A 15862-nucleotide genomic window follows, 5' to 3' on the forward strand; every position below is an offset into this window, starting at 1 on the left:
AATTTATTTGACGTTATTTACTCTACATGTGCACTGATATTGAAGACTTTTTTGCTTTTTTAATTCCATTGTGTTTGTTGATGGTGATGGTGTTGATCATGTTAAAAAATCTGTCCATCTCATTATGCAAAGGGGGAAGAATGATCATCTGTTATACAATACAACATTTTTATGTCACATTGAAAGGCTAAGATTAGAACGCTTTTTACAGCAAAGTAAGAAGCTGGAAACATGAATAAGTCTAGAAAAAGTTAAGCCTGTGCTTGCTTTAGGTTTTCCATCCATCACTGGAAAAAGAGATTGTTCCATCAATTTTCAATGAAACATCCTTCTTTCCTTACACAACATGCCCTTTTCTGTTCCAAGAGCCCAACACTCCCCCATGTGTTTGCATTGCTTTTACCACATGACACCGGGATTTCCTACAAGCAAGTGTAGTGTGTGGGCTGATTTGTTGATTCAAGATGTGCAGGGTCATGTGTGGATGGGTGGAAGGAATATATCAGCTTCTAAGTATATTCACTCATACACACAGTGTGCTGACAGAAAAGTTGGCAACCAAGTCAACTTAGAAAAATTCTATCTCGGACACAGATGCGATATTTGCAAATTCTATAATTTGCAAATCCATGGAGATAGTAGGCCGCTGTCCTCCAAAAGCATCTTCAAATCTTGGTTTCTTCTGCTGAACAAGGGATTCTAACACAACAGAGAAATGTTGAGTTTTGCCTGGGAGGAACTTTGTGATCTGTGTACGCCATCTAGTGGGAAATGAATATGAGTGAAGAGCAAGAGAGAAGAGCCTCTCCTGTTTCTAGACTTGACAAATGTTAGCTGGCTATGGTGAAACAGGGCCGGGCTTCTCTAATGCTTTCATGCACCCCCACTTGATAAGATTTAGTGATTAGAGTTGAGCTGTAGAACTGACTTGACTTGACCTCCTGGAGCCCCCTTAAGGACCTCTGGGGGTCCCCGCACCCCCACTTTGAAAACTTTTTTAATTGGAAAATGTAATGCATCACATATATGACATATACAAATTTTGCATTGTCATCGAAAAAAGAAACAACAAAGATACGTGAAAGCAAAGAAAAAAATAAATGAATGTCTTCAAATGCTATAACTCTAAGGCATCTGTTATATTCATATTCATACTTGGGGGGAGGGGGGGCATTGATTTATGCCCCCACCACTGGGTCCATCATTACAAACGCAGGTTGCACGGCCAAGCTTTGTTCAAACCCACAGAACTTTATTTTAAATTCTAGTCAAGATAACAAGTTTTCCAAAGACACCAAATGTGTCATGCTGAATTACAGGGAAATGTGTATATAACGATGCACAAACACCTAGATTTTTTCCATTTGATGTAATGGTGCAGCCATAAAAACATAGCGTCTTGTATTTGAATATTTCATTCAATATAAGCAGCTAGAGCTTCAAGAAAGAGTTGGAATGAGCGGATACAGAATATGGATGTGATGTTGTACAGTTAGGAACAAAAAAAATTTCTACCTTAAGCTACTTAAGGGCAAATTTAAGGGTAAAGTCAGCTAAAGTCAGGGTACAAGGGGTTAACTTAGGTCAAAACATCTTAGAAATAGGAGAGACATACTGCACAATGCACTTTATTCAGTCCAGAACACATGCACAATAAAACTTGGGGCAGCACAGCAGGAATAAACCCTTTGATTTTATGAATTCCTTTATAATGTACTATACAGAGACTGAATCCAGGTTTAAAGGGGTTTAAAGTAAGATTTTTCCTGCCCCCATAGCACAAAATGGCCATAATAGACAGTATCTATTGGGGTTGATAGGGTTGTTCCATTTGTTTTCATTTAATTTTAGTGATTGCTGAACATTCTGTCAGCTTTGTGAAGTCACAACTGGCTCCACAGAATCCAAGAGCCACTGGTCACCACTGTCAGACATCAGAACGCGAACTACAACACTACAAGTCCGAGACAAACACAGAGAAATATACTGTACGAACTTTGGATTTAGATTTGGTCCATAGTATCAACTATTCCTATCATCACACGCATCAAGTGCAGCATGGCCTTTAGGTCCATACAGGCGTTAAAGCCTCTGGGTTCTCTGGGCTCCAAGAGAGACCAAGGTGAGTATGAAATCCTGGCAAAAACCTGCTGATAAACCTGTTGATAAATCATTATATGAATTAACATGTAAGAGGGACTTTACATGTTAATTCATACGATTTATCAGGTCGGGTGGACATTAATTCCAGTTCAGTACCTCAATTTATAGCTGTGATTCCTGTCGTTTTGCTGTTTTTCTCATCATGATAAGGTGTTTGTGATCTGGGTTTGTGTCCTGACCTGATAAGAAGGCCATGCCATACAACACTACAACTCTTCACCACATGCAGCCAACAAGCAAATAGCTTCATGGCTTTTTTTTTTTTTACCATTTCTAGGCAGCCACAGCAGCCCAGCAGCCATCGACAACAGGCACAATGAAATTAGCCTGCCAGTGGAGGATGCAGGCGCAGAGGCGAAGAGGAAGAAGAGGAGGAAGAAAAGGAAGGCAAGCTCGGAGGAGGGCGATGAGGCCAGGAAGAGGGCAAGGGGGACAACCTGGAGCCCTCGAGAAGAGGAGAAGAAGAAGAACGCAGCCACATCTCTCTCAGGTAACTCTGGAAGAAATGACAGCACAGGTCAGATGAGGCAGATAAATAGAAAGATAAATAGATGGTGTGAAAGAGAACCACAGAAACATTAGTGTGTGTGTGTGTGTGTGTGTGTGTGTGTGTGTGTGTGTGTGTGTGTGTGTATGTGTAGATGAATTTAAGGTCAGGTATGAGGAGGTGGCACCTCTGGGAGAAGGAGGCTTCGGAGCGGTGTATAGCGGCTTCCGAAAACTGGACCGTTTGCCTGTAAGGCGCTCACACACACACACACACGCACACGCACGCACACGCACACGCACACGCACACGCACACGCACACGCACACACACACACACACACACACACACTCTCACACACAATGTACCATTCACTATATGCTGTGTAAGTGCTAAGCCAAAGTATTTGTGTTTCTGTCCTGCAGATTGCTATAAAGCATATTCCAATGGACAAAGTGGTCTACACAGAAATGGTGAGTTTGTTGTTTCTGTTGAGATCATCACTATCATTTGAATGTTTAACATCTCTCTGACATCTCTATGCTTATTTTAATATTGTATGAGGGGAACACATGCATACACAAAACTGTCAAACTTGCACCCGTTATATTTCTTTTAGTCTCTGAATGGGGAGATGTGTCGTTTACCACTGGAGGTACTGCTGCAGTTGAAAGCAGGATCAGGAGCCGGACCAGATTCAGTAGGGACCACCGCAGCCGTGACCCTGCTGGACTGGTTCGAGCTGCCCGAAGAGCTGATCCTGGTCCTGGAGAGACCCGTCCCCTCCACGGACCTTATCAACTACCTCGAGGCCAGAGGGGACTCCATCCGGGAGGGCGAGGCGAAGGTAACTGGGGTGGAGGGACGGATGTGTGTGTGTGTGTGTTTTCGAAGCTTTTCCACCCTGACAATCAATCTGAAATTGTATTTCTGTCAATTTCTGCCTCTCTCTTTCTGTCTCAGACCATCATGAAGCAGCTGGTGGATGCAGCCGCGGTGATGCATTCAGAAGGCGTTTTCCACAGAGACATCAAACTGGACAACGTTCTGATCGAAGGCTTCGGTGAGCCGCGTGTCCGCATCATCGACTTCGGCTGTGGCTGCATCCTCAAGCCGGGAGCTTACACCGAGGCCCCTGGTACGCCGCCTGGCTTCTCTTCCTGCCCTTCACTCTTTTTCCAATCTCTGAAAGAACTGTTTTCAAGTTTACTCACTGTCTCTCCCCCTGTCTGAATGTAGGAACACTTCAGTATACCCCTCCGGAATGGTTCAAGTGCTGCTCCTACGAAGCGGGCCCCGCCACCGTGTGGCAGCTGGGAGTGACAATGTATGCCATGCTGGCCGGATATCTCCCCTTTGACACCAAGCAGGAGATCGTCCAAAGTACTCCACAACTTGGCATTGGGTTTTCCCACTGTAAGAGGCGTACTCACACTCACACATAAAGACACACTAGAGGCTGTGTTGCCTATTAATTTTTGATCCCTGTCTTTCTCTCCAGATTGCCAGCATTTTCTGCAGTGTTGCCTGGACAAATCTCCTGAGCGCCGCCCCACCCTGGAACACCTGCAGCTCCACCCCTGGCTCCACTAATCCAAACGCACTACTCACTGCAATTGGATGGATCTGAGACTTACTTATCAAACACCATTCAGTGATGTGTTTTTTTGCCTGCCTTATAGTGCTGTAGATTTATGACGGTGTAGCCTGATGTGTTCTATGGCACTCATTGGTATGGCACTATATCACTCATTTAAACTCTGAATTGGGCCTCTGTTCCTCTTGAAAAAAATATAAATCATTCTAATCACCTCCAATCTTTGTTTGAATGTTTGAAAGATTATAGATCATTGTAGAAAATTGTAGATCATGTATTGTGAGGAGTGACACATCTTCAGAAGTAAACTTGAAGCAGTTGCCTGTCGAGCAGGACGATCCAGCAGCCGTCCAGAGCCAGAAACTCCCTGCTCTGACAAGCAGAACCAGGTAAAAACAAATTTGATTCCAGCCCCTGGAACCTTGGTGAAGCGCGATGGACTTGTTTGCGCTCTTTGCCATAATTGACCTTCTCAGGTGTTCATGCCAGGTAAGAACACGTGAAGAAATAGCTGAATATGAGAGTGGAGTTTTCCCTCAGGTAACTAAACTATTTTAATGTTGATTGCACTATTATGATTTTATAGAGCTTTTATTGAATGTATTCTGTGCTATTGTCTGGTCTGTTGGTACGGTAATGCTAAGGTGATAACTACAGATATTTCCCGCCCTCTTAACCAGGAGTGCTCATGCACTTCATAGTATGCACTTTATCTGGACATACATGTTACACTATATGTACTTTATAGTATGTACTTTATATCTTGATGTGTCACCTGCAGGTTGTTGACAACAAAGACATGAAATTGTGTTATTACTGCACAAACAGTATGCATTTTATTTTAATATGTGATATGATTGTGTGCTGAATGTTGAAATAAGTGTTGTCTGCTGTAACAGTTTTTGATAAGCTGCAAAACAAATTGCCTCAATGAGGACATTAAAGTTTTCTAATCTTTACTCTTTACCCTTACTCTTTAAAGGAATAGTTTGGGTGAACTATTCCTTTAAGTGTGTCTTAAAGAATTCAAAATGGCGGAAAGAAAGAAAAAAGATTTCCAGCAAATACAATAGGGTTCCAGCACTATGTGCTTGAACCCCTAATTAAGAGGAGTTAAGTGTTTTTATCAGCCATCCGCCATTGGTGTTGATGACTGGTCCACTCTTCCAGAAACTACCGGGAGAAGACAGTAGGTGGCGGTATTCCTCTTTGGCCGGCCTGCCGTCAAACCCGGCGTAGAGGAAGGAGGATGAGGAAGTGGGAGAGCAGAACTGTGGTTAATATTTTGGACTTGGGGGATGTAGCTACTTTATTGCACCGTCAGCTTTCAGTAGAAAACTAGCTAGGCAGCTAGGTAATAGTAGTATTTGACAATGCGATGGGTAACTGCTGGGCATACTGTGCTGGGATCTTCAGAAGAGAAGCCAACAGGATCCAGAGGGGAGGCGGGTAAGAGAAACCTCTCATTAGCTAGCTGCTAGCTGCTGTGTAAGGTGAGCTAGCCTGCCAGCATCATCTGAACCATCGTCTCCAGTTGCTGCTAGCCAACAGTTTGGCTAGCTAGCAGCTTGGTTAGCTAGCGTACCATAGTGTGCCAAGTAGACTTATTGACAGCTCTGTATGTTAACGTTAGCTAACTAATAAAGCAACAGCTGGGGGAGTAATGGCCAGTCGGTCAGCTACTGGTTATGCTCCCATAGTGTTTTTTGGGTAAAAACCTGCACGAAGAAGCATTGCAACCAATTGGTGCCTTCAGGGAATTAAGACCCCACCCCTATTGTCAACAGTCCTGACATACAGTAGGTCTTAGTGAGAGTACAAGTGTGAAGCACAGACTGAATTGGAGCTATTTTTGTAACAGCTACCATATTGGTCAGGTCTTTGGCATTGATTGTACATTAATATTTACACCATGTAGAGTCTCAATCCTGATATTTGATCATGCAGAGGGTTTCAGCTGTCTGTTTCTGGTGTCATTTGCATTCGGTTATTCAGCCAACTTTAAATTGAATGCTGCATTTTATTTTGTCTTAGTTTATGTTATCCTTTGCCTTTTTTATTTACCTTCATTATTTACCCAGGGAGGGCTGTCTGTGCAAATGACTAGGCCTACTTTACATTTATTCAGTTACACATGTTAACATATGGGAGCTGCCAGACAGCTTTCAGGTGTTTTTCAGGGTTTTAGCTATTTGGAAACATCACTCTCATTCATTTCTACAGTGGATGTCCAATTTTAAAAAGGAAATGGCCATGTTTATGATTGACTAGTTAAGCTATCATCCCTCTTAAGTGCATTTAAATGTCAGTCTGAAAGGAAAAGGGCTTGAAAAGGTTTTCAGATGATTGTCACTGTGCTAATGTTCTCTTAATTATTTATACAGGTCAAAATATTTCAGAAGCAGTACCACTGGGGAGCATTACACAATAGAGGTATGAATTGTACATTGTCGAGCAATTGCTTTCTTGCTGAATGATGGACTATCATTTTATTTGACTCATTGTAATCTTTGATTTTGCAGTTTGAAAACCTCGTAGAAAGCGATGAGGTAAGTGTGACCATCCTTGTTATATGATGTTACGACCCATTTAGTCACAGAGCCTTCAATAACTCAATAAGTAGTGAGTTTTCTCTCATCTTTCTATTATTATTCCACTATTTATGACCTGCCTACATTCACTACATAATGTGTTTTGTTAGGTATGTATCCTAATTAAAAGCTGCATTACGCTGGTGCTCCTCACAGGATCGATATACTTCCAAACTCCCATCAGATATCCTACTGATGACCATCCTCATCAGTGCAAAGCCACATTTCATTTCTGTGTATTCTGTTTGTTTCATTGCAGGCTGAGAGCCCGCAGCCCTGCCCAAGGTATGTAAACTAGTGTGAACTTTTGTGTTTTAGAGTGGATTGTAGATTCTTTATCATGGGTATTCTTTGACAGAGGAATTCACAAGTTGGAGGCAATATTCCAGTTACCAACATTTGGTTTTAAGTATGTTTTTGTTGTTATTTTGATAGGCCAATCAATGAAGATGAGATCAAGCACCTCAAGGAACACCGCTATGCTGCAATCTCCGACAGGCAGACCTTGATAGACCAGAAGATTCAAGTGGAGGTAAGACACAATTTAAGAAGGAGCATAGCTGAGGGCTAAATATATAAACAAGCAATGTAGCTTTTATGTTTCTCTTTGTAGTTTGGAAGTCATTGTCGTTAGATTAATGTACTGTCCTAAGGAACTAGCCTCCATAATTTTCTTTTGTGTTTTAGACCTATTTTTGCTTTTTTAAGTTGCTGCATTGTTTTTTTTTTTTCTGTTTTTTAATCCTTTTTTGTTCTGTGTTTTTGTTTGTTTCATTTGTGTTATTTCTGCTCAGTTAGAGGAACAAGAGGAGAAGTTAAGGCTAGAAGAGGAGGCTAGAAATGCCGCCCAGCGTGAGGCCGCCAGGTTGGCACGTGAGCGAAAGTTGAAGGAGGTGAGGCGGCACTGAGCGCTCCCTTCTGCTGGCCCTGATACGGCCAATTTACCTTACTGCCTGGCTAAACCACTGCTCCTCTGACCTATTGGCCCTGTGCAGAGGCTACCCAGCATTCCCAAGTCCCTGGCCTACTCTGCCTTAAAGGGACACTGATGTTTTCAAGTTTAGTCTGTTGCTTTTTTCCTTATTAACCTGTACTTTTCATGTAATAGGCTTCTTCAGTTACCTAGAAAAAATGTGTTAGCATTGTTGGGATTCCTTATCATCATTCGAAACCAAATGGCACACAATAGCTGCAATCTAAACCTATTGATTTCATTAAGGAACGCTAACAGAATCAGAATCACTTAATTTGCCAAGTACAATAAATGTGCAGGTATTTTTGTTGTTACAAGAATATTGACGGCTCATATAGTGACATCAGTACATACCAGCACACATGGTACAGAGACAGTGCAGGACATACAATAGTCAGCAGATGATTCACAACACAAGCTGTTATTTGGATGACTGAAGTGCCACTACATAAGTAAAAGCAATGAAAAATGACATAAACCTTTGTTAGACAGTGATTGTAGTTATAAAATAAAACCATAGAGTTACATAGGCACTATGGACAGAGAAATTTTGAGTTTTGGAATTGTAATGGCTATATCTGCTTATTAAGACTACAGCTGCCCAGAGAGTTATGATAGTATACTTAGATAATTACTCAGAAAATAATACTTGGCTCAGTCATCCGGCTCTGATTCTCTCTTGTTTGCTTCTTTCTGAGCTGTAGCATGGCTAACACAGGGGTGTGATAGACATAATGGCAAACTAAAAAACTAATTGTAATACTGACTACAATTTTCATTTTGGAGAAAACAGTGTTTGGTCTCCTAATCAGATATCCTGAAGCTGTTTGTAGTATCTCTAACAAGTTTGAGAAAGACCGAAATTAAATTAAAACAATAAACATTAGTGCCTGATTCTTTCCTTCACATTTTTTGGCAATTATGTGCTGAAAACTGTAGAAGTAGCTCTGTATTGTAGTTCATATGACAGTTACAGCATTCTACAAAAATAAATCTCAGTATGATTTGTCTGTTAATATCGTGATTTCCTATTTTGGTGTATTGAGTTTTAGTGGGGGAAACAATTCAAAGAATGCTGGGATTGAGATTATTGCTTTTCATGCCACATTCCACTGCTTTTCTGGCTCTCATTGCTTTGTTTTGTTGAACATATTTGCTTGCATGTTTCCTAGATGGCGACAAAGCTGTTTATAGGTGTGCTCTTATGAATAAACTCTGTATTTTGATAGCTGGAACCTATGATTGATATTTTTTTACTTGGGCTGTGTTCTCTTTGCAAGCAGCTGGCCGCCCAAAGGACACGGGGTAGAGCAGATGGTGCTGGTGGTGAAACTCAGCAAAGAAAGTGAGTAACATAAGTTCAATAGACACCTGAATAGCTCTGGAGCTGAGGACAGATTGCTGTAAGGAGGTCGTGCACGGGTTTTAGAAGACATAATATGCACTTAAAGGGGCATTAAGTAATCTATGACCTTTATCAACTTGTGTTGCTGACCGGGAGGGATTGCAACAACATCAATAGAACTTATTTTCTCCCCTCACTCCTGAGATCCTCCTGGGCCTTTGAGCTACAGTGGCCTGTAATTGACACAAACAAAAAGCCACATTTTCACAATAGAGAGGAGTAAGCTAGCTAAACACAGTACATGACAGAAAGTGAGTTTTGAAAGCTAGAAATCTCAACATTTGGCAATGTAATTGGTGAGTCACTGGTATTGATCAACAACCCTATCAACCCCCCGTATATTATGGTCATTTGGTGCTATGTGCCAGTCAAAATCTTACGCATTGCCCCTTTAAGTTCTCAGTAGAAATACTGTTTTAAAGATGTGTACTCACATGCACTCTTTTACTGCAGTAGAGCAGAGCGTAGGCTGCAGAGCAGAACAGATATTAAAACATTACAAGGTATCCAATCTCAGCATCCACAACTTAATAACATTTTTTTTTTCACTTTGCCAAAAGGGAGCCACAAGCTCACAAATTCTCATTACACATTGCTGCGGTACTTAACAGAGCCAGCATTCACAAAGCTGAGCAATGTGTTAGTTCTCATCTCTTCCAAATGTGAAGACAGTTGTTCGGCCAGATGTCCTTAAAAACCCCAACAGGAGGTTTTCTTCAGGCCACCAGCAACTAACTTGATTGAGTTCTGTGATAGCTTATATTGTACATGCAATTCTGTCTTCCTAGCCAGTGTTGTGCAGTATATTAGGTTTAGTGTCATTATTTTGTGACCTAGTGAATGTACTAACTCTGTTGTGTTGATGTCATCATGGCCTGTTGCTCGTTCCAGACAAACCCCTGGGGAAGATTTTGACGTCTACCTCCAGAATGTAAAAGCCCAGTCAGAAGCCTTCAGGAGCAACAGTGAGTGAGCTTTCCGCACTTCATCATATTCACTGTAAACAATATAGACAGCATCTAAGGTAAGGTTTTAATAATTGGTTGTGTTTGCTGTCAGGGCTTCCCTCTGAGACGAACGTGGTGACTCCCAACACAGAGTGCAGCTGGGACTTCACCACCAAGACCCGCTCCACCAACGACGACGGGACCTCACTGGACCTAGAGTGGGAGGATGAGGAGGGTGGGTGTTTCCCTTTCGCTCACATTTGAACGGTATCTCTAGCTAAGCCACTGACATGCCCGCTCACCTTGAGTGTTGCCTTCAACTCCTCGGCCACAAAGTGGAAACAATGTTGATAGACATTGTTTTAACATTTTGACTGAGCTTTAGACATGCGATCACACCAAGGGACGGAGTTGGCTCTCTCTCTGCCTCCGCCCCGGCGCTGGGGTTATTTCCCAACTGTGCTTGTTTTCATTTTTCCACAACACTTCAGCAGAGGAGGAGGAGGCAGAGCAGACCATCTGTGCACATTGCATATATCTCATATGCGTAAGCCCTCCTCACAGGTCCCACACAAATGCATTAACACAGGATGTGAAGTCAGGATCTCTAGTTGTCATTCTGCAGAAACAAATTCATAATGGTGCTGATCATGTCAAACTGTGGGCAAATCATATTTATTCCCCACTACAACAAGTATTGGCAGTTACTTTCACTGATCATACTGTAATTATTAAATAGACACCTTTGGCACGGACATATCACTTGATGATTGCTGACTGACCACTTGTGAATTTGCTTGTAGAACACCGTGGCATCTGCAGATACTACCTGCAGATCCTGAAAAAGTTTTTATATATATATATATATATATATATATATATATATATATATGTATAATCTAAGCTCAGGGCCTTAAAATACATGAGTACAATTAAATATAACATTTAAAAAAGTAACTAAACCCCAAACCCAAATCTGTGGTGAAGCCTGACATCTAATTGTGAAAAGTTGGGTACTGAACTGGCCATCTGCTGTTGGCTGATCTTTGGTGCCAAGTGATGTCACCTTTTATAGAGTACAACTCGTGGTGACATCACCTGGCACCAAAGATCAGATTCATGGTAAACCTATTCTCATAGGTTTTGACTTTGACAGAAGCTCGTAGAGACTTTGACACCTCTCTGCTGTCATAGTGAAAGCTGCCGCCCTTGTCTTGCAGGGATCAACCGTGCAGTTCCAGCCTGGGAGAGGTCCCGGACGGAGGAGGACATCCTGCGCGCGGCCCTGAGGCCCGGCGGCAAGCAGGCCAACAGCGGCCCGCCCTCGGCCTCCGAGGACTCCAACGCTCTGGAGTGGGAGAATGATTTTGTGAGTACCCACGCAGAGGACAATGCAGACACTGAATTTGATGGTTTCGTCAATCCCGTCCTAGACACTCCCTCTGAGGACGCGCTGGATAGCGGCCTCAGGTCCGACGCCCAGGACAGATAGTGTCCACCACCAAAGGAACCGTTTTTCTCGTGCCCTCTTCATGTCAAAGCCCACCAGCTTTTTGCCTCATCAAATGGAAGTTTCTTCATTGCTCTTCTTCTACCGTACCTTTGGACTCTGATGCTACAGGAATATGTTGTGTGTTTCACTACAGACACTACAGTGTAGTGACGTCTTGACAAAACAAGTACTCCGTTTTTCAGTGCCTTTGTTTGCTACCATTTTACGCATTGTAACTTCAACTGATCAATTACCATCAATTTCCATTTGAATCAGTGCAACTGGAAATATTCAATAAGTGCTTAACTGCAGTGCAAAATGCCCAGGTTATAATACAGCAGCTACTTCAAAATGAAGCTGTCTATTGCAAAAGCATGAGGATGCTTTAGACAGAGCAGTGTACTATACTCAGTGATGGAAATGGCCACTTTTCACTGGGGGATCCTGTCTGGCGGTCACTGGTCATACGATCATCTATTAAAGAGAATCCATGCAGTCTGCAGAATTAAATCAATTATTTTCTGCTTTCGGCTGTTTAATTTTATAAAGTTATTGCATGATGGCAAAAAAGATAAACGTATGTTGAAGACGTGATATTGGTGAATCAGTATAGCTGCAGTGTCAAAAGCTCAACTTTATTCAGAATTGACTCACTGTCCTTTCTGTCACTCATTCTATCTTGCACTCTCTCCACTCTTTTTTGTTTGATTCTTTCATTTGAATTTGCTCGTCCTCCTTTCCTTTCTGTTTCCGAACAATCAACAGTGAAGATGATTTATAAATTCTTACAAATTTGGAGTTTCATGTTATGTTCATGGTTTAATGAAATAGTCATAAATCGTTTTTGTCAAAACTATCTAGAAAATGATTGGATGCTAAAGTGTTAAGCCACATCCCTCATTAGCCCCTTATCTGACCTGAAGCTTTACAAATCCACATCATATTTAGACCAATATTGTAGAACACTTCTGAGTTCACTTCCTTCAGTCTGCATAGTCTCCTCTCTCCTCAATCACTTATCTGTCTGTGACACAGTCAAATAAAATGATTATATTATGGACGTATAAATTTTGACCTTTTGGATCATCACCATTCAAAACTATAGTGCAAACCTACTTAGACTGCAGTGACAGTAGTTTGGCGTTGAATTGCAAGTTCCTTTTTTAGTTATTTACAGTAATTTCTTGTGCAATAACTTTGCAATAATAAAACATGCTACTATTATGTTCTAAATAGGCAGAATTCCCATAGTGAATCATCTGAAAACAAGAGAAACTTTACAATGCAACACACACAAGTAAGCACATACAGTGACTCGGGCCTAGCCTTCTTTTCATAGTGGCCTAATGAGATATTCCAGGACTGCTGTTTTTTCACTGGCCTTGTTCATAGAGTGCCAATTTCTATGCTGCATATCTTGAAACCTCAATTGTAGTTTTTAAGCTCTCTGGGTCAGATTTTTATAACCAGGGTTCCCACAAGGGTCTGGAAAGGTCTGGAAAATGATTTACACGTCTTAAAAAGTACAGAAAAACACAAAAAATTACTGGAGAAATTTAGAAAAAGTCTGGAAACTCACCATCACACTGCACATCGGTTGCCCCAGAGACAGACGGTGTTTATTATTACGGATCGGTAATAATATCAGCATATATAACAGTGTATAACATACATACAATGTGAATTGGCAAGCACCAGATTGATGCTGTCCGAGACAGAGACATGCAAATGAGAGCGAAATGAGACGGAGAATTGTCACTTCTTTAGCGATCAATGACAATAATTGCTCTGAAATACAGGAGAATAATTGGAGAATATACAACAACAGTAGAACATAATAGGAGACAATCTTTATCTCGATAAAGATCACTTTGTTTACAAACTTCACAGTGAAACAAGACGCTGCTGATCTCTGATTGGTTGCTGGCATTTCGGGGTTTATTTCAGGAGACAACTCATTGTTAAGCATTAACAAGTTTTCATGTCATCGTTTCTGAAATGCAATCCGAGCCTTTTTGTGTTCAGTCTCAACTAGAACGCAGTGACTCCCTTCCGTCCCGTTTTCAACTCTGACTATACTGGGAATATAATGAATTGTAACAAAAGGAGAATTTAACACTGAAAAAAGATTGTGCAGACTGCTGTTCACTGCAAAAAAATGTAAGATTGTTTTTGGAGAGTGATCATCTCCATATTTGATGACCTGGGTCTTTTTGCATCCAATTTCAAACTACGGCCCAAACTTTGATTGATTGCTTCTCTCCAAAGGAATCTGCTTTTCTCTTTCTGCTTGTGCATAAAATTTGATTCCTCAGATTGTTGTTTTATTTTTTCCGGGTTCTGTACTCATCTTATATGATTGAGCAATCAATGTAATCTGTTTGAATCAAGTGCAGTTTTCTGGTTGCACTCAAATGTGTGGTGGACTGTAGTGTGTTCTCGGCTCTTAGACATTCACTGAAGCGTTTTCCTTCACTCTTACAATACCGCTACGAGGAAACTGATCTGACAGTTGGATTGTGAATTCCTTCCTGTGCACTAATGTTGGACTCTGCGGAAGAGACATAGGATATTTTGCAGAGAATTTTCCATCACTATGTAATGGCATCTTAGTAATTTGAGTGTATATTCTAATTTAAAGAGTATTGTTTTTAACACATGGAAACATTATGTTTTGACACACTTTTGCTGTGATTTCATGATCTCTGATTAATCACTGTAGTTTTCTGTAAAAACTGTAAACTGAACATTCCTTGTCACAAATGAGCCTGAGGAAGAATAAAGTATAGTAAAATGTCTTGGGCATCACATACATTTCCTGATAATGGTAATAGCTTAGTGCACATGGGGTATTAAGTGCTGCTGGGATTTTGTACATTTTAAGTGTCATTCTTTTACTGGAACATCATCACCATTACCTTAACTGGTCTTGTAACCTGTTAGGCAAAGGAAACAATTGGTCACCTGTGTATTTGTCATCCTTAAAGTGATATTTCACATTGGTAGAACATTTTGATATTTATTTTTTTGGTGCATATACCTATATAAGAGGCCATGGATGGAAAACAAAAGTAATTGGTAGAGACCCACAGGCAGCTGTGGAGCTGGGTGCAGCTTTTACACCTGCTTTTAGTTTGAAAACTGATTGTAAAAAAATAATCTATAAACATAAAGTAGATCCAGGTACTACTATTTCATTCTGTGATCTTGATACTACTTTTCTAACAGTAACCTGTTTGCAGTTATCTATGCTGAAGGCTATGACAATGTTCTACAAAATTGAAATATCACTTTGACTAGAGGTAAAGGCCATATTGTATGACATGTATTGTACACCTTGGAAGATGGAGCTACCTCTACTTTTTACACCACTGCTATACTGTATGTATTTCTTAGTGGGTTGTGGTCCTTTATAGAGCATTGGCACTACTATGGGTCAGGGGTTTGGTATCCATACTACAAATGGACACAGTTTATATCACTGTAAGGTCATCCACCAAAGTGTATCAATTAGATTGTAGACTTAGTCATTTTTATAAAACTTGGTACTGGTAAATCACTCTGACCATTTGCTTATTTGTATGGTTCCCAGCATAGTACGACTTGATTGAGGACAAACTACTACTAGAATGTATTTAAAATCCTCTTAACGGCATACTGCACTATGAAATTTTAGCTTTGGGGAAATGGCATGTTATCTCATTAGAGGCACTAATGTATCACTGTCAAGTAAATCCAAAAAGCAAACTGATGAAATGAGACAAAAAATAAATAAATAAATGGAATTAACTAGCTGAAATGGCCCTGCCAATGTGTTCGTGACTAACTGATTGTTTACTACAATATGCAAATATTTGAGGGTTGACTCAAGAAATTGGTAAATGAAATGAAAGGGTGGGTGGGTCTCCAAATAATACTCTGTGACATTTTCATATGAATTAATGTCCAATTTTCTATTGTCATTTTCCAACCATGCCTGAACAGACAAAGAAATGAAACTCAAACTTCATCAACAGAAAATGCAAGCTCCGCCCACACTGTTTGATTGACAGGTGATCTCTGGGACGAGCAGTGCAGAAATACCACAGCAATGAGCTAGAGATAGAGACTAAATAAAACAAACAAGAATCTCACAGATTACCACTTTAAAACAATCTTTCACTTTTCAACACTTTTTAGCCTAGAAACCTCCAGTGATTTCATAAGTA

The 15862-nt window shown here is 40.8% G+C and overlaps 2 protein-coding genes across 4 annotated transcripts; both read left to right on the top strand.

Moving 5' to 3' along the window:
- The first annotated feature begins 2058 nt into the window (after positions 1–2058).
- LOC139663149 (serine/threonine-protein kinase pim-1-like) lies at positions 2059–4242 on the top strand. The gene is made up of 7 exons (XM_071541704.1): positions 2059–2122; positions 2441–2586; positions 3075–3122; positions 3269–3496; positions 3613–3787; positions 3889–4032; positions 4151–4242. Exons 1-7 carry the CDS (start codon positions 2059–2061, stop codon positions 4240–4242), a joined length of 897 nt encoding a protein of 298 aa, XP_071397805.1.
- A 1267-nt stretch (positions 4243–5509) lies between these two features.
- ap1ar (adaptor related protein complex 1 associated regulatory protein) lies at positions 5510–15430 on the top strand. 3 transcript variants are annotated; one of them, XM_071541700.1, is made up of 10 exons: positions 5510–5695; positions 6631–6679; positions 6769–6795; positions 7097–7122; positions 7273–7369; positions 7632–7730; positions 9091–9155; positions 10107–10180; positions 10275–10397; positions 11383–15430. In XM_071541700.1, the coding sequence occupies exons 1-10, from the start codon at positions 5625–5627 to the stop codon at positions 11652–11654; spliced, it is 903 nt and encodes a 300-aa protein (XP_071397801.1). In that variant the 5' UTR covers positions 5510–5624; the 3' UTR covers positions 11655–15430. The 3 variants fall into 3 exon arrangements, with proteins under 3 accessions (XP_071397801.1, XP_071397802.1, XP_071397803.1); XM_071541701.1 differs by having other exon boundaries at positions 9094–9155; XM_071541702.1 differs by lacking the exon at positions 7632–7730 and having other exon boundaries at positions 9094–9155.
- The last annotated feature ends 432 nt before the right edge of the window (positions 15431–15862 follow it).

The sequence above is a fragment of the Centroberyx affinis genome, unplaced genomic scaffold, assembly GCF_046629955.1.
Source record: "Centroberyx affinis isolate AG114_WGS23_722 - 3 ecotype Tasmania unplaced genomic scaffold, CSIRO-AGI_Caff_v1 ptg003931l_1, whole genome shotgun sequence".
Taxonomy (NCBI): Eukaryota; Metazoa; Chordata; class Actinopteri; order Beryciformes; family Berycidae; genus Centroberyx; species Centroberyx affinis.

Coding starts and splice junctions, on each gene's coding strand:
- LOC139663149 (XM_071541704.1), top strand. CDS start 2,059: ATGGCCTTTAGGTCCATACAGGCGTTAAAGCCTCTGGGTTCTCTGGGC. Junction 2,123..2,440: donor GGGCTCCAAGAGAGACCAAG/GTGAGTATGAAA, acceptor TACCATTTCTAG/GCAGCCACAGCAGCCCAGCA. Junction 3,788..3,888: donor AGCTTACACCGAGGCCCCTG/GTACGCCGCCTG, acceptor GTCTGAATGTAG/GAACACTTCAGTATACCCCT.
- ap1ar (XM_071541700.1), top strand. CDS start 5,625: ATGGGTAACTGCTGGGCATACTGTGCTGGGATCTTCAGAAGAGAAGCC. Junction 7,123..7,272: donor AGCCCGCAGCCCTGCCCAAG/GTATGTAAACTA, acceptor TTATTTTGATAG/GCCAATCAATGAAGATGAGA. Junction 10,181..10,274: donor AGAAGCCTTCAGGAGCAACA/GTGAGTGAGCTT, acceptor GTTTGCTGTCAG/GGCTTCCCTCTGAGACGAAC.